The sequence below is a fragment of the Anabrus simplex genome, chromosome 1 (genome assembly GCF_040414725.1).
Source record: "Anabrus simplex isolate iqAnaSimp1 chromosome 1, ASM4041472v1, whole genome shotgun sequence".
NCBI classification, from domain to species: Eukaryota; Metazoa; Arthropoda; class Insecta; order Orthoptera; family Tettigoniidae; genus Anabrus; species Anabrus simplex.
The window spans coordinates 1210203732-1210223154 of NC_090265.1; the positions used below are offsets into that span (position 1 = coordinate 1210203732).

The following is a 19423-nucleotide window of genomic DNA, read 5'->3' on the forward strand; positions in this document are numbered from 1 at the left end:
CTTTCAGCCCGCTCTACTTTGCCAAAAATATAACGGGCTGTACCAGGTAGCAGCATTGGTCATATATGCAGGCCATGCCAGAAGATATATGCGGCTACAATTACTAAGCAGTTTTTGCGGACTTGAAATGCTTCGATATAATATCCAAGCCTATTAAAAATAAATTTCTTTTCCTCCCTAGCAATGACATATGTGAATGCAATTACTAAGGAACATTATACAACTTCAAATGTGTAGGTGTAATATCCAAACCCATTAAAATAAGCACGTGTCTGTTCAATCCCAGTGAGGTACTTCAATATTCGTATGGTCCTGCAATCCATGAGGTACGTTAAACCAATTACTCTTTTCCTTTTCATTGTTTTAATATTGTTCTTCCATTTTAGATACAGGACATCAAAGCAATGATTTCTATGTCTTAGAGACTGTATGTAGTATGTATTCATTTCTCGTGCATACATTACTCTTCTCAATCCTATACCTGAGTTTAGGGGGAAAAGTGTCACAATTTACTATAGGCAATACTAAGGCTGATTTACTTTTTTATAATTAAATTTTCCTGTAAAACAATTCAATATATCGAAATTATTGACTATTTTGATGGTAATTTACCTCAATTTTCATTCTTATAATTAGTCACATTACCTCAAATGCTGATGCATCAACAAACGTGGAGTTACTAGATTATGTTTATAGGTTCTTGTGTTACGTTAAATCTGAGGCACAGCTCGTTAAAAATTAGAATAAAATTAATAAAGATATTAATTATTCTTCGTAGCCTTTTATAAATTACCCATGGCTGTTACTTTGAATGGATTTAGCCCACTTTTATGGCTAAATGCCTTTATTGGCGCCAACCCTGCGTGGAGGGATATTTTAAGTATTGCGTGTTTCTGTGGTGGTTTGTCGTGTGATATCTTGTATGGATTTGAAGATGTGTATTAAGATGAACAGAAACTTCCATCCCCAAGCTAGAGAAATTAAACAGATGCGATTAAATTCCCCGGCCCGTACAAATTTTCATTACACTTGAATCGGCTGTTTAGAAGGAAAGAACTTATTTTGAAAAAGGAACGATCCAATATATGTATGTCAGTTAGTGCCATCTTAATCTGAAAGTCGACGCACGTCTTCCATTGCCCTAACAACGAGTTAATTCGTATGTAATATTTTCGCACTATCTCCCAGTCCCGAGTTTAATCAGACACTGCAGTTCAACACGAGGAGATACAATTTGCCAAAGCCAGTCAATTTGATAAATAGCTTAATCTTATTTTTGCGATAAAATTATGTGTCTTGTATTCTTCTATGATATCGTCTTCTGTCTATCAACATGGCTGCACTCAGGTGTAAAGAAAACGTGACGGAAGATGTTTTACGAAATGATTTGTAGTTTGTTGCTCACTTTAAGATGCAGGGGCTAAAATCGTGATAGATAACGTCCCTATTACCAGCATTTTAAATGAATGAATTCCCGAGCTATGAGCTTTCATCAAACGGTATATTTATGAGCTAATCATAAAATAGGGATTTCTGACTTTTATAAGGCTAGTAAAGATGTGTTTTCAGCGAAAGAATATGTGGGATTTTATCTCACAGTTTCTAAGATTGAGCCTCTCATAAGACCAAGCCCTCTTTCACACGTCGTAGGGGACGGATAAGAGCATCTGGTACGGGACTGCCAGAAGAGACCAAGTAAACTAGGGACCTTAAAGCCCCGGGGGCGCTGTAAAGACTGCACAGGAAAACTGGCATCTGATTAGGTCCTTAACGGGAGATGCGGTAAATAAGGGTATTTTCGGTACGATGGAGGTAGCGGAGAAGCTACCCCATCCCCGTCTTGAGGTTAAATGAATAAGAAAACCACTGTCTGGTGGTGAAAAATAGATCTTCAAATAATAGTTACACAGACAGACAGTACTACATGGTCATTAGACGTTTTCAATTGCGAAATTACCAGCGTTTCACCTCAGTGTGTTAGTGGGTTCTTCAGTTAGATTGCCACACCTTTCAAAGACGCTGGTGTCTAGTGCGCCGTTGAGCCTCCTTCGTAGGTTAATGTAGTGACGGTGCACTACAGGATGTATGTACTTGGATAAATGCAAACCAGTTGACGAGTCCACTGCCACACTGGATTGAAACGCTGGTAATTTAACCACTATCGGAAGCCCTGAAGAAAGTTTTCCGTGATTTCCTATTTTCACACAATTTTAATCAGGGCCAGGGTCGCATTCTTCCGACTCCTAGCTCTTTCCTATTCCGCCGTTACCGTAAGACCTATCTGTTTCGGTGTGACATAAAGCGAACTGTAAAACATAGATACAATATACTTATATGCTTGGATAGTTTACATGGTGGTTAGTCTCAGACCCATTAAATTAAACCACCGGGCTAGTTGGCCGTGCGGTTAGGGTCGTAGAGCTGTGAGCTTGCATCCCGGAAACAGTGGGTTCGAAACCCACATGACGGCAGGCCTAAAAATGGTTCTCCGTGGTTTCCCATTTTTACACCAGGCAAATGCTGGGGCTGTACGTTAATTAAGGCCATGGCCGCTTCCTTCCCACTCCTAGGCCTTTCCTATCCCATCGTCGCCATTAGCCCTATCTGTGTCGGTACGACGCAAATCAACTTGTAAGAAATCAAATAAATTAAACCATTATAGAAACAGCAAAACCAAACCGATTAACTGATGATGACATTTATAATCATAATTGACTTCAAAGAGCCAAAAAGGAACCCATGTAGATGTTAAGAACCTAGAGTCAAGTGAAGAGACTAGCGGGGAACTGTACCTGGTGCAAGAGTCTCACTAAGGCCGTATGTTCGAAGGTGAATGACAGGAAATAGTCATGATGGTGACGGAAGCAATTTTGTGACTACTTATTACTCAACAGTCCGCAACTCTGTGCACTTCATATGTGTGTGTGTGTGTGTGTGTGAATTCTGTGTGGAAATATGGTATTAATTCAGTACTTATCTTACTGTGTAAGTGAAGAGATCTTTGGCCGTTAGAAAGACACTACAAAATTTAACATCTGGAATATGATAAGTAGGGAGGGTACACTATGCCCGTTTCCAGTGGTCATGCATCGTTCATTTTACAAGAAAAAATAGAAACAAATCTCAGTGTTTCACTGATGTTTCGTACCATATTTCCGCATGTTGGCAGCTCAAACGTTAAAATTGGTTATTTCACATTTGCTTGGCCACCACGCTCTCCTGACTTAAACCCCAGAACGTTTATCGCTGCGGACACGTGAAGTCCGTTCTGTATTCGACTGCTGTTGATGCCGTGCACGCATTGTGGCAGCCTGCTAGGCAGTACTTCCTAGTAAGTAGGCCTAGCCCAGGAATAGAGAATACTGTGTGATCTTTTTTTAGGTTATAAATACTTCTGGGTGCGGACCGGTGGGTCTCTGGACATCGCAAAGAACACATAACTCCTCTAATAGGAATTCCATGCAAGGTTTCCATCTTTTGTACTTCCTTATCACGTTATAAACCAGGCGTGAAAAGGCCTGGAATTCTCACAAACTTCGTTTCCTTTTCTCTGCTGTATATGAGGAATCAATTCCTGATTTTTGCCGTTGAGTTTCGGTGCATTGTAATAATGGAATAGATAATAATAAATAGTAATTGTATAACCTAATCTGCCGAGTTGCAGACCTTTTGAACTGATGCCATATAGGTGGCTTGTCAACCAATTTCGACATTCCGATTTTGCTGCTGTCTAGCAAAGAAAGAGGAATTCTACCAGGGCAGTTCTCATGCGCGAGTTATGCTTTCCCGGGTGACACCGCGTGTGCCACCATAGGTTTTGAATATGCCGACAAGTATGGTATGCCGTGCGTAGATTTCTGACCGTTTTTCAGAACCCACAAACTTGGGATTATGAGCCGGACTCTGACTGATCAACTGATGCAGCTGAAATCATGAAAATTATAACCAATAGGATGTGAATTGAATAAAGCACTCACCCGTTCTCTTCTCTGCGTCCCTGAAGGTGACTTCCTCGAGCACGACGCCGGCACTCCGCCCCTTGGAGTTCACAGCGAACACCACGATACGGAACGTGACGTCAGGTTCAAGGTTGGCGAGCAGAAAGTTGGGGACTTCACTGCTCGTGAGGTTGTAGCGTGGTACTGCTGAGTCCGCCGAATATAGTTCTAATAAGAAGTATTGCGGCAGGCCTCCATCGAAGCCTGCCTGACAACTCACTTCCACCGAACTCGACGTTTGGTTCGATAGTGTGCAGTTTCGGACGGGAAAGGGCTTTCCTGAAAAAACAAATGAACAGATTATTGACTTAGGGTTGCTCCTTGCTATCAGGAGAGCCCACTCACCTTGGATTGGACTGTTTAAGTAGACAAGATTACACATAGTGTACTTCATGTTTTCAGTATTTAAGGCAGTATTAATCATATTGTTACGCACTCATGCGACTGTTAGCCCTCTGGAAGTCCCCTCCTGTATTTTCTGGAATGGATGAGTGAGTCAGACAGGGGAAATCCTGGACGGCATGTGGGCACGTGACGGCCTCTTCTATTATGCTTTTCATCTGGTGTCTCCGTGAAATTTCTGGAAGGCGAAACTAGAACGTTCCTATTTTGGATGCACACCGACGATACCCGAACTTCATCAACAGATATACAGTATTAAGTCAAACTCGCAGCGAACAAGTAGTAGTGTTGTCTGTAGTTGAGTTGTGTTGTTGCTTGTCGAGTGATATGTGTTTAGTAGTTCAGTGTGTGGAGCTGTCAAGTGAGTTGATTGTGCGAGTTATCGGCCTCGTCTGGAGCCGAGCCAAGTGTTCAGCAGTCGTATGTTGTGGTAAACTATTGTAAACAGCATGTAATATTAGTGAGGTGTTGTTATTAAAAAAACCGTGTGTGTACTAATTGGGTCATCCTCGACTAAACTAGTTCAATAAAATTTATTCATTTTATTCCTAACAATATGATGAACTGTTCGCGTTCAAGTCTGAAGAATTCATGCTTACTTCGATACAGGCCCATGGCCACTTTGAGGTTTATTTTATTCTGTGAGATAGAATTGGGTCCGCCTCTGTGGTGTAGTGGTTAGTGTGATTAGCTGCCACCCCTGGAGAGGCCCGAGTTCGATTCCCGGCTCTGCCACGAAATTCGAAAAGTGGTACGAGGGCTGGAACGGGGTCCACTCAGCCTCGAGAGGTCAACTGAGTAGAGGGTGATTCGACTCCCTCCTCAGCCATCCTGGAAGTGGTTTTTCGTGGTTTCCCACTTCTCCTCCAGGCAAATGCAGGGATGGTACCTAACGTAAGGCCACGGCTGCTTCCTTCCCTCTTTATTGTCTATCCCTTCTCAACTTCCCATCCGCTCACTAGACCCCTGTTCAGCATAGCAGGTGAGGCCGCCTGGGCGAGGCACTGGTCATCTTCCCCAGTTGTATCCCCTACCCAGAGTCTGAAGCTCCAGGACACTGCCCTTGAGGCGGTAGAGGTGGGATCCCTCGCTGAGCCCGAGGGAAAAACCGACCCTGGAGGGTAAACAGATTAAGAAGAAGAGAAGAAGAGAGAAAATTGGTCTACTGGGTGGTAATTTCGTGACGGAATATTTTGCTAGCCTACGATGCTGATTTGGTCTCTTCTCATACTTCGCCTTGGAGTCGACATTATACATGGGTGTAGCCCAGTTTTATGACCGGATACCTTTCTTGACGCCAAGCATATTTGGAAGGAGTATTCAGTCAGTGGTGGCTCGTAGTATGATGTACAGAATATTAATGACGGTATGTATTAAGACGAATACACACACCTAGTCCAGAGCTAGAGGAATATTATCCAGTAGTGGCCAACGTTAATCTTTGGATAAGGCACTTAACTGAATTGGAAATTCAATAAATCTACATATTTACATGAAATGCGAGTCACAAATATATAATAAGTAATACATCCCTGGAATTTCAACCACTGATGCTTTCGGGCGAAGGCGGTGACTATGTTACACACCAAATATTTAAGGATTTCGAATTTTAAGTGGGATTTGTCAATAAACAGCGCTTACATATGTAGTCACTGGGTGATTGATGAGATAGAGACATTATTAATTTACTGTTTTTTTACACTCTCTTTTACGACCCACCGGCACAGATAGGTGCTTTAGTGGCGATGAGAGAGTAAAGGACTAGAAGGGAGAAGGAAGCGGCCGTAGCCTTAAATAAAGTACAGCCCCAGGCATTTGCGTGGTGTGAAAATGGGAATCCACGGAAAAACATCTTCAGGGCTGACGACAAGGGGGTTCGAACCCACTATCTCCAGAATGCAAGCTCACAGCTGCGCGATCCTAACCGCACGGCCAACTTGCTTGGTAAAAATGATTTGCTTTACACTGATGAAATTCTTGTCATGATGACTACGGTTATTAAAATGTTGTTATTTTTGTTGTTGTAACTTAGTGTTTGGGGATAAAATATAGCATTTATAAGATACATGATTATTTTAAATTACTCACTTCAGCTGTAGTGAACAGTTTCCATGTACTAGTATGTAAATGGTGATCTTCACTAATTAATTCAAAACGCCAGGCGTTTTGTTTAATTTGATAAATATTGCAGGCACAAGCGTACGAGATTAGACCAGTGATCTAGTTTCAAGTGACCTAGATGATAGTTTTAGGTATACGCGCCGCCAGCAGGTTGTAAGCTTAATATGTGGAGCGAATTCTGCCGTGCAAACCGGGTTGAATTCAAAATTAGAAATGTTACAAGAGAGGTAATGAAAGGCCGCGCTGCTACTAGGCGTGGAATGTTGAGAACAAAGAGATAATTATAAATAAGTAAGTACATACCTTAAGACATTAAAACTTAGTATTCCAAAAATAAAGACCTCAAAGGCACTAAATGAATAGCTACATGTGCATTTGGAGACATCTATTCAGAGACGGCACAATGACAGAGCTGTATTCGGCTATTTATATCACCGTTAAAGAGATATCGGTCAACCTCTTAGTGTATCGGAAATACGTAGCCAAGGAGAAAAAGGTCTGTTCGGTTCATCCGATAGGACGTAGGTTCGATTCCCCACGAGGATGTCGAAACGTTAAGAGACGATACTTTTCCCCCCTGGGTCGTACCGTGCTGCTAAGTCGCTCGGTCAAGAAAATCAATCGGCTGGTAGCGCAGCGTAGTTCATTAGGGACTCACCTCCTGCGATTATGGATTAGGGATTACAGTTGAGCGCAGGCAGTTGGCGTTAAGGATACTTAAACGTGAGACCTTTGTCATTTACCCTTTTTTTAAGGTAATACTGCGAGTTCTGGTGTCCCTTACAACTGACTGGCGCAGTATTTGGGGGAATGTTGAAAGAATAACATCACTGTCGTTAGAAGATCAGTCGGAGAAGTGATACACCACGACTGCATGTTAATTAAAAACCCTCTCCATGGTTTCCTATTTTCTTCTTTTACTACCACACCTGTGGAGTCACGGGTGCGAAACGTGTCGCACGTGTGGATTTGGCTGTTTTATGTACAGATGCCCTTCCTGACGCAAACCCTTTGGAGGGATGTAATCACTATTGCGTGTTTCTGGGGTGGCTGGCAGTGTGGTGTGTTGTCCGAATATGAAGAGGAATGAGTTGCGACAAACGCAAATACCTAGTCCCCGGGCCTGAAGAATTAATTAGGCGCAATTAAAATCCCCGAACCGGTCTGGAATCGAAGCCAGGACCGTCTGTACTGAAGGCCACAAGCTGACCATCCATTTTCATACCTGGCAAATGCTACGGTTCTGCCTTATTAAATCCACGGCCGCTATCTTTTCATTCCTGGCCCTTTCCTACCGCTTAGCCTTAACAACATTCTTCACATGTTAGTGCCTCTTTAAACAGCGAGCAAGGGAAAAATGACCTGTATACCCATTTTTTGTTACGGTTGATACATTCAGTGTAAGAAAATGTAGGGATTACCAATTAAGGACTTCTACTACTTCGAACTTTCTCTCTGCGTAAATTCTGTATGACGACTTGTGTTACCATGTTGTGAATTTGGTACTCGTAGTTCTTGTACCCGGCTCTGCTCGGACACTTTCTTTGAATGTTTAATTTTAGGATTTGTATTAACTGATTGAAGCGTTTTTCTTATAGATTTCTTTATTATGACGTTGATTGATAGTTTACGAACTCGTTTGTAAATTTAGAGTTATTGATATATGTTTAATTTTAAGCTTTAGTCGAGATTATAATTTCGCTTTCTATTTCCTACTGGCAGCCCAGATAGTAAGTAGCTGATCCTTTAAAACAAATAATAAAAGTAAATTATTACTGCACGTATTTACGCCTCGCTCAATAGAGCCGGGCTGAGTGGCTCAGACGGTAGAGGCGCTGGCATTCTGACCCCAACTTGGCAGGTTCGATCCTGGCTCAGTCCGGTGGTATTTGAAGGTGCTCAAATAGGTCAGCCTCGTGTCGGTAGCTTTACTGGCACGTAAAAGAACTCCTGCGGAACAACATTTCGGTACCTCAGCGTCTCCGAAAACCGAAAAAAGTAGTTAGTGGGACATACAGCAAAATAACATAGTATAATAATAATAATAATAATAATAATAATAATAATAATAATAATAATAATAATAATCGCTCAATAGATATGATGTACACGATTCCAACTGTCACTGGGGCTATCACCATTTAGGTTAGGGACACCGAAATCTTTGGAGTCAACACAAATATCGGTCATTTTGGACACATTCTATTTCACCCCTTCTTAATCCCCATGCCGACGGTGGATGAACATGGACATACACGATATCGAGAGTGTCACTATTCATCTCAGCGATCACGAAAACTATGTACTATCCGTTAATATTGTTAGTTCTCGATAATTTTTATATTTCACCCTTGACCACCCCCGACCCCTAAGGCTGCTCGTGGTGCCATACCCCTGCAGTATTTTTCTTTAGATAGTGGGTCATCTGTGTAGTAAGTTTGGTTGAGAACTACGCTGAAACGCACATACCTCCATAACATCGGTCATTTTGGACATATTTTTTCATATCTTCTTGATCCTCCTGCCAATCGGAACTAAGATTTAAAAGGTATCCGGAATGTCATTACTCATCTCAGCAACCCAGAAAACTATGGATTCGGCATTGACGTTGGTCGTTGTGATTATGTTTACATGGCACCTCTCCTCAACCCCACCTGAGGGGATGCTAGGGGTGTTTTACGTCACAGTATTTCTTTCAGATTGTAAATCATGTGTGTACCGAGTTCGGTTAAGAGGTATACTGGAAAATACACGCAAACTACATCCATTATCTCGGTAATTTTGGACATTCTCTTTCAAGAGTTCTCAACCTCCATTTCGACTGGGACTGAACTGAGACTTAAAAGGTATGCAGAGTGCCACAGTTCATCTCAGCAGCCTCCAAAACTATGGATTCGGCAGTGGTATCGGTCGTTTTTGATTATTTTCATATTTAAACCCCCCTCCTAATGGTAGGCCTACTTGGAGCGTCTTACGCCCACAGTAATTTTTCCAGATAGTAGGTCATATACGTACTAAGTATCTGGTAATTTTGGACCTTTTCTCTTCCACCACCTCTAACCCCCATTCCGATTGGGGCTGAACTTTCACTTACATGGCATCCGAAGTGTCGCATTTCATCTTATCCACCCCGAAAATCTGTGGGTTTGACGCTAATATCGGTCATTTTTTATTATTATTTTACTTATGCCCCCCTTCCCCAGGGGTGCTAGGGGTGAATTTCCCTCACAGTATTCTTTCCCCTGATAGTAAGTCATTTATGTACCAAGTTTAGTTGAGAGATATGCAGGAATATACACACGTACATCCAAAACCTCGGTCATTTTGTGGTCATTTTCTTCTCACACTCCTATGCCGATGGGGGCTGAACATTGACTTAAACGGCTTTCAGAGTGTCACTGTTCATCTCAGCGACATCGAGAGCTATGGAATCGACACTCTTTTTAATTATTTTTATATCATACCCCACTCCCACTACCACCCCCAGGGGTGCCCAGGATTGCTTACCCCCACATTAAGATAGTAAGTCAAAATGTACTAAGTTTGATTGAAATTACTGCAGTGGTTTAGGAGGAGATGTCGAAAGATATTTCATAAAACATGGAGGCGTGTTCCTATCCTCCTATATACAGCATTTCTTACTGGACTATCGACGTACAGAGTATGTCGCTGTGACCTAGCGACAGTTTGTCCATCAAGTCAATCCAATTTTTTTGTGGGGTTTTGCAATAAAATTCATTATATATAATTACTCATCATAAAAATACCCGTCGGATTTCGTTCAAGCCATTTCCTAAACATTCTCAGGAGTTATAAGAACAAATTATGGAAGAAAATATATTTGGAATATCCTCATTACAAGTCAGTTATAATATTTTTGCTAGCTTATATAGTTTTCAAACTATTGAACAAAGACTGGTTTATACTTTCTTGAGACACGCAGGTTTTCAATCAATCAATCAATCAATCAATCAATCAATCAATCAATCAATCAATCAATCAATCAATCAATCAATCAATCAATCAATCAATCAATCAATCAATCAATCAATCAATCAATCAATCAATCAATCAATCAATCAATCAATCAATCAATCAATCAATCAATCAATCAATCAATCAATCAATCAATCAATCAATCAATCAATCAATCAATCAATCAATCAATCAATGATCTGCATTTAGGACTGTCATCCAGATGGCAGATTCTCACCGAGCGAGTTGGCGGTGCGTTAAAGGTCGCGCAGCTGTGAGCTTACATTCGGGAGACAGAGGGTTCGAACCCCACTGTCGGCAGCCCCGAAGATGGTTGGCCGTGGTTTTCCATTTTCACACCAGACAAATTTGGGGCTCTACCTTAATTAAGGCCACCACCGCTTATTTCCTACTCCTAGCCCATCTCGCATTACGATATGTCTCTGTCGGGGCGATGTAAAACGAAATAAAAAACAGATTCCCTACCAGTTGTTTAGGTAGGGTTTTCTCAAGTGCTTTTTCAGAGAACTTATACATTTATCGAACATTTCCCTTGATACTTCATTCCAGTCCCTTACTCTTCATCCTGTAAATGATTTTTTGCTAGGGCTTTTGCTGGCGGGACCCTGTGTTTGCAGTGCACTATATCTTCTGGTATGGGCTAGAGCAATTTTGTTACTTTCATTGATCTGTCTCAGCTTTATCCTTGGCTTTGACAAAATGAAAGTGACTGAGGTATGAGTGATGCTAGTAATGCCATTCCTTCTGCAGCCAGTCCGTGCTATGAATGGTGTGAAAATATTGCTCATAGGGTCAGTTGGTGCATGCATTTCAGTGGGCTTGGCAGACTGATATGTAATAGCAACTTCTGATTCGGTGAGGAAAGCAACGGGAAACTACCTCACTCCTCATTTCCCTAGTACGCCTCTTCAGTGATGCCTAGGCCATCCATGACAGCTGGTAGCGGAACTGTTGAGGATCCAACCAGCCTTCGGGCTGAGGACTAAACAAACATACACAGTGGCTTTACGTCGCACCGACACAGATGGGTCTTATGGTGACGATAAATGAATATTTGCCCCAATTTTTTCTCTTGAATTCCAACTTCATCTTCATACTACGATCTTTCCTATTTTTCCCGAGGGATCCATAACTGAAACAAAACTATAGACTATTCTACACCAAAGGAGTGATAAGAAACAGAAGAGATTGACTACAAAAACAAGGCGAAGCCTTTAGACTGTAAATGATCCCACACACTGACCTTGCTGATCTTAAACAAGGTAAGTATCGAGTTAAAGATAGATCAATGAATTAACTTCCAAGTTACAATATGTTTTTCACTTTGATGGTCCAGCTCTTTTTTTACGAAGTGTGCAATACTTTAAAGGATGAAGTTTTACTGTTATTGCTGAGTGGCATGGGAAGAGGAGCTGCTGTCGTGTAGCTCCACAACTCGATCTAGTTTATGGGACTAGAAACACTCATAACTCTGACAACATTTGTATGTGTTCTTATCTTGGCTTGCTTTATGGTCATGGTAGCGAATATTTGCGCTCTGTTATTTACAGCCCTAACAGCATCATCTTTCACTGACGTGGAACTGCTGGCTAAATCAAACCAAGCGATGGAATAATCTGATCCACTGTACTGTGCTTCACGTTTACTTCCCTTCAGTTTCTGTATACTATCAACTAAAGATTCATTGACTTTAAACAATGGAGGATAATGATTGACAGTAATTGTAAAATAATTAAACTCTTATGCATATGCTAATGAGTTACTTTCTTATTCTTTGTCAATATCGAAAACCTATGGTCTAAAAGTTACTGAATTGTTTTGAAGTCATTGAAGGTATGGTCACATTTACTGCTTATAATATTATGATGGATTATATCATAAAGGAGACCCCAATTAGAATGGTTCCAGTGTATGGGATCCACATCCGGATGACTTGATACGAGAAATGGAATATATCAAAAGGAAAGCATCACGAATTGTTTTGGGTTATTTGCGACAAAATATTAGTTCTGCGAAAATGTTACAAACTACGGGAGTAAGGAGACAAGCTGCTTGAATAAATGTTAGTGGAGAGATGGCGTAGAATGACATTGTTTTTTTGTTGCTATTTTATTTACGTCGCACCGATACAGATAGGTCTTATGGCAACGATGGGATAGGAAAGGCCTAGGAATGGGAAGGAAGCGGCCGTGGCCTTAATTAAGGTAGAGTCCCAGCCTTTGCCCGGTGTGAAAATAGGGAACCACGTAAAACCATCTTCAGGGCTGCCGACAGTTGGATTCGAACTTACTAACTCCTGAATGCAAGATCACAGCTGCGCGCTCCTAACCACACGGCCAACTCGCCCGGTAATGACAATGTCAAATTAATAAGCTTGAATGGAGCTTTGGAAGGTGGGAATGATCATAATATGAAAATGAAGCTGAAATTCAAGAGGACGAATTGGGGCAACTACTCATTTATAGGACGAAGCAAAAGGAATTGGAATAATTTATCAAGGGAAATACTCTATAAATTTCCTAGTTCTTTGAAATCATTTAAAAAGAGACGCGGTCAACATCTGATAGGGAATCTGGAACCTGGGCGACAGCAGTAAATTCAGATTAATGATGACTGATTGACTGATCATAAAGCAAATGGCCTCAAAAATCGTTACTATCCACATATGATAGATAAAATGATTAGAAGCATTAGGAAAAAAAAACAAACAGAAAAACCAATGCGAGAAAGTGAACACGAAAAAACAAGACATGAAGTAACATTTCATACCATTCATATCCTACCAAATAGCTAGAGCCCTCAAGAAACATAACATATTCATCACCTTCTCAATAATAAACAACCTGGGTCAGATTCCACCACATTCAGTCAATTCACCAAATAAATTTAAACAGACTGGTGCATATAAAATCACCTGTAAAGAATGTGAATTCTACATTGGACAAACTGGAAGAGGATTTGAAATCAGATTTGGGCGTGGCGGCGCTTCGGCTACACAAACGTGAACAAATCATTAGTTGCCGCACATCTACATGACGTAGGAGATGAAGAATCATGTATACAACAATTTTCACCATTTTACACATACCGGTACATCCCAACAGGATAAAATTAAATATTTTAGAAACTCTACAAGTATATAGATACCAGTTAATAGATTCTCAGCACATGCTCAGTGATAAAATTGAAAATTAATATTTAAAAACAATATTAAACTTTAGCAGCATCTGTATACGTATTTCAGAGACGACAAGCACACATAATTGACCCAATAAAGATGTTACAAATTCATAATGCGCATAGCTCCAATTCGTAAATGATTTGGTGTAATATTCTTTGAAAACAGTTGTGTGTCAAGTAGACCAACAATTAAATGCCCACCACCTCACGATTGATCCTAGACTCTGACAAGCGTTGTGAAGACAACACATGCAATTCGTCTGGATTGAATTGCGTCGTTGTTCTGTATGACATAATGTAGAGTTAACCAACAGCGGTTGGATCGACCTAATTAAAACGGCCAATGCTTCAAAGCTGATTGTAAAATATATTGAAATATATGGCTCATCATGCACTGCAAGAATAGAAAGCATGAAGTTTGACTTGTGAATGATATGATGTCCTGAAATTGAAACGTTCACATGTTTCCTTACCCTCCTTTATAACAATGATACTCATCACCCCTTCATATATCCTGTTTCTTCGCAGAATGATCAGCATAGTCGCCTTCCTTTCAGAGGGCCCTGAGTTACTTTCCCGTGGGGGCTATGTCGGGAATTTTCTCAAATGTTTGATTGCCTTGGCTAGCGAACTGGGTGTTTGTGCTGCTCCCAACATCCCAGAGACTCACAAACCACAACAACACTATCATAAACCTCTATGGCACGCATGAAGTTTCTTCTACATGGCAGATGCTGTCCACACTCGTCGGAGGGTTTATCTTACAAGAGTTGCACCAGGCTAGAAATAGTCGTGCGAATAATTATTTTTGAAATTCATTTTCAAGGTATTCGGTCGTGCATAGGACATACATTATGTATCGAAGATGTGTCAAGTACAACCTTCAGATTTCATGTCTAATGATCTTACCAGTTCAGCTATAGTGGCCTGGGTCAAATTTGTTTTGTTGAAAAGGATCTAAGGTACAGGTCCGGCACTACTGCCGTCACAACCGTCCGTTCAGGGCCACTTTTATTTCGTACGTAACATCTCTCCGATATACCTATAATTGTATGTACTGAACACGAGCTAATGAGAGTTTACTTCGAGTACGACGCGGTCCTGAAATGTATTATTATTAATAATAATAATTGTACCGGGAGGTACACCTATACGCCGCACATTTAAATCTTGCGCCTAAAAGAACTCCTCTACAGGAGAAACACTGAACTTGAAACTAGACCTATTTAAACCTTTTCTCAGAAGATGTCACTACTGTAATTTTGTTATTGTGAAGTTTCCAGTACTGTGTAAATTTCAACTTGTTTTGTTTTCTGTTCATCAAGAAGTTTGGACATTTTCTCATAGATGTCACCGCTAAAAAACTATGATCATGCACCCAGTGATGAAACGTTCTATGCTTAGAATCAGACTGAGAGACCGAGCTCGGAGGGCTCGAATCGCCGACGTGACAGTGCAAGAGTCAAGACTGAAGTGGAGGTGGGCAGGCAACGTAGCGAAGAGTACGTACGAATGGACCAAGGCGATCTAATGGATACCACGGACTGTTGGCAGACTTGCTAGATGGAGGGGACATCCAACACCACGCAGGAAGGAACTGAATTGCCACTGCTCAGCAGAGGGGAAAAAGAGGCCTGGATAGAGAAGGAGAGAAGAAGATCGAACAGATGAAGAGTTTCAACCTTTTGAAAACATGTCCGGAAGGGAATAAGGGACATCGCTTTGGAAGATGACAGCAGCCCATTCAGATAACCTCTGGATAGTGATTATCACGCGGTCAGAGTGACGATATCCTCGTCCAAATGGTTTGGGTTTTGTGATCAGATACTCAAGATAAAAAAGGATTTCAATGTTGGTAGTCCTAAAAGTGCAACGGCTTTTGTTCGATCACTCCGGTGCATGAACTACGCCTGTGGGATTTTTTAATTAATTTTTTTAAAAAAGAGATGAATATCTTGATGGGATAGGAAAAGGCTTGTAGTGGGAAGGAAGTGGCCGTGGCTTTGTATAGGCAAAGTTATAGTACCGAGACGGATGGCAATAAATAGTAACCAGATGGTTTGACTTGAACCGCTCGCTGACACCCTATTAGCTTCGCCTAATCATTTTAAACAACTTTGTGTAGAGGAGGTTCATGTAACTAACAAGTGTGAAAATAGTGAAGAACGTCAGCTTGGTTTCAATAAAGGCTACAACGCAACCTATAGAGATCACTTTCCAGATAATTTACTATATCCAGATTGACTATTTGTTACTCAAATACATCATGTAATAAATCGACACAATTTGACTAGTCAGTGCCGCTAAACAAGTGACAAAACATGATATAACAATCCATTAGGGCTTCCTTGACTAGCAATGAGGACCGCTGCCTATCCTGATAGCCTGTAGATACTGGAGCGCACCTGGTCAGCGTAACGAAATCCTCAGTAACATTGGTTAGGTTTCTTGACTGGGTTCGTTCTCTCTCACATAAGATAGCTCCTCAGTTGATCTCATAAGACTGAGTAAACCCCTCAGTCCAGAGTTAAAATCACTAGACTTGCAGCGAATCAGACCCATGGCCTTTGCTATCCTTACACCACGGGGTTGAAGTAAACCAGGGAATTCGTAGATTTTACTGAATTGAGATACTCGGTACGTAATATGAAGAATTCGAAGTCAGAGATGTGACTATACTTTGCCAACAGTTTGACAAGAGGCAGAATTCAAAGTCAGAGATGTGACTATACTTTACCAACAGTTTGGAAAAATAATTATGTACTTCCTCAAATATAAACAATGGAAATACCTGATAGAAGGTGACAGTGGCGATAAAATCATTGAGGTAAAAATGGATTCTCCTTTGTTAAGTTAGGCCTGGGTATCGGCATGGCTATACGCGTATAGGCTACTGTAGTCGTAGAGGCCGTACTGGGGCTGTGTGAGGCAGTAGCTGGAGGTGTTCAATGTCACGCCTGGATGATGTTATTCCATTGAACATTCGAGGCAGGGTGTCTGTATGTTCTGCTAAGCCGATTGTGGCGGTGAAAACTGTATGGTTTTGTTCACCCGCGCTCTCAATGGAATAGAGTCAACAAGAGGCAATCGGTGTATGCTGCACAATGGCCCTCTATTGATCTCCGTGCTGACAGCTACCGTCCATTAAAGTGATTGCATTTCTCAACAGGCAGGGCAGCCTATATCTCTCGACAGAGTGTGATACTTCAACACTCCATACAACTCTCAAAGTACCCTTTCAGAAATAAAAATAGTATATTAACGTTACGTTATTGTTATTGTTCTAATCTAACCTGGATCATTTTCATAATTTCCTTTACGTCGCACCCACACAGGTAGGTCTTATGGCGATGATGGGACAGGAAAGGCCTATGAGTGGGAAGGAAGCGGCGATGGCCTTAATTAAGGTACAGCCCCACCATTTGCCTGGTGTGAAAATGGGAAACCACGGAAAACCATCTTCAGGGCTGCCGACAGTAGGGTTCGACCCACTATCTCCCGGATCACAGCTGCGCGCCGCTAACCGCACGGCCGACTCGCCCGGTAACCTGGATAAAACTTCGCATGAAGGGGAGAAATTTCGAATCAGAGGTTAATTTAACTCTCAGAGTAGAGCGTTTTCTGAGAACTAGTTTGGTTTTTTTAACTTACTGTTCAATTCTCAATTTTTGCTAGGATTCGTGAATAATATTCTGAGTCTGGCTCTTTGGCTGAGTGGTCAGAGTACCTGAATTCTGTTAGAAGGCCCTGGGTTTGAGTATGGGAATTTTTGCCGGCCTCAGGCTCATTCCCCTTGCTGGGGGATTGGGTGTTGTTAGTTTTCTTAATACACGCCTTTTCGTATTAACGCAACACACCATACTACTATCTACCACAGAGAAACTCAATAGTTAAATACATCCATTCATAAAGAGATGGGGACAGAAATGGCTTCTGGCCTTAAAACTAGACCGAATCCACATGCAGTGCTGACCACATATAATTTGGAAAATGCTAGGAAAAGGAAGAATAACGTGAAATATCTTCTAAAACAAATGAATGAATCTATAATGGAATATACGCAAAATTAGCGTCCTGGTTACTACAATATTGAAGCTCTGAATGTTCTTCATATTCAACTCTTCTTATCCAAACATTTGAAAACAAATTTTTAATGAATGATTGCTGATTATTATAAAATTAGAAATTAAAATTCCTATTGATATGCATGCAATGTGCTCTGTCCAGTATTAGGTTGTAGGGACATTTTTGAATCTTACAGGTGGTTGCTTCCACGTTCTGTATGCAGTTGTACTGTTTTAATACGCACGGTAGTGGAGCAAAGCGTCTTTCCTCATGAACAAATAACGGAAGTTGTGAGCCTTTAGGAGCTTTCTTATATGGAATAACTAAAGTTGTAGTTTTGGTATATGTACGAAATGAGAAAGTAAAGATGCAAAACTTTTGAATAACGTTGGGAAATCAATAGTTTAGACTTACTCTACGAAACATTCGTACAGAGGTGACACACTTCCTAATGGTCATTAAGATGGGAAAATAAATTAAAAGAGTGCCTTATGTTTTGGATGTTGGGAACTTAATCAGAGTTTCCAGCTAAACCAAATGATAACTTGCAAGTTATATTACTGGTAATTGGTGGGATGTTTGGCTGTAAGGAGAGGTAAACAATTGGTGGCGTTGCACGCCACGCTGTACTTACACTTAACGTACCAAAAGAATAACACACACGGAGTTTGTTATAAACCGCTTTCTCGTTCAACTCTCGTACCTCCTTGTTCCCAAGCACTTCTCTTGAAATATGTGGTGGTGAAATTTCTGCAAACTGGTAGAGCTTGTCGATGGGAGTAGCCTTTAAAAAGCCTCTCAACAAGCGTCAGGTCTCAGTGAGAGCCATATTCACTCGTTTGGCATGAAATGACGTGCGTCAAACTGGACATGCATACTCAGCGACGAAGTAACAAAGGAGCATTGCTGATGGTGCCAATAGTTCGAATGTGTAATGAAAATTATGCTATTGTGAGAATGAGGTATTGCTTAAACAGAAAATTTTGCCTGTGTGTTCACAAGCAACACACCGTATGCCTGAGCACACTTCAATACGTTGTCTTCCGAATTGCACGTAGACCACCCCTCTCTCCCCTCTCTAGCACGGCCACTGAACCCAGCAACTGATATTTGCAGCAGGTTGGCCTGTTATGTTCTGGTCCACCTACCGAAGGACTGACCAGTTCCCATTGCTTAACTTGCAGGGTAAGAAATCGACCGAGATAATTGCCAATGCGGTACGGCCACTGTCGGTGGGTTTTCAACCCTCCGTCGATAGCCCTGAACATAAGACACTCATGTTCATAAAAAGCAGAACACCTTGAAAGACTGGAGATAGGAAGTTCATATTCACAGAACATGTTCAAAAGTATGTTATGCAGAAACGATTAGCATTTCAGTCACCTAGGTTCAGCATGTATCCTGTTGCCTAGTAGGCACTGGGTCTTACATGGGCACTGATAACTTGTTCCATGCGTGATGGCATCGACGTGTACATGGCACGGGGGCTGGGTCAATGTATCGTTTTCATCATCATTTCATCCTCACCACGGCGTGCAGGTCGCCTACGGGTGTCAACTCATAAAAGACCTGCACCTGGCCAGCCGAACTTGACCTCGGACACTCCCGGCACCAAAAGACACATGCCATTTCATTTCGTTTCTCCGGTTCATATTCAGGCA

General features: G+C 41.4%; 1 protein-coding gene across 1 annotated transcript in view; it reads right to left on the reverse strand.

The window, feature by feature from the left end:
* Nucleotides 1-19423, reverse strand: part of LOC136858529 (neural cell adhesion molecule 2) — a 491718-nt gene that overhangs the window by 95314 nt on the left and 376981 nt on the right. The window contains exon 10 of the mRNA XM_068225657.1: nucleotides 3978-4277. Within this exon, the coding sequence (XP_068081758.1) occupies nucleotides 3978-4277 (300 nt within the window). The remainder of the gene's footprint in view (nucleotides 1-3977; nucleotides 4278-19423) is intronic.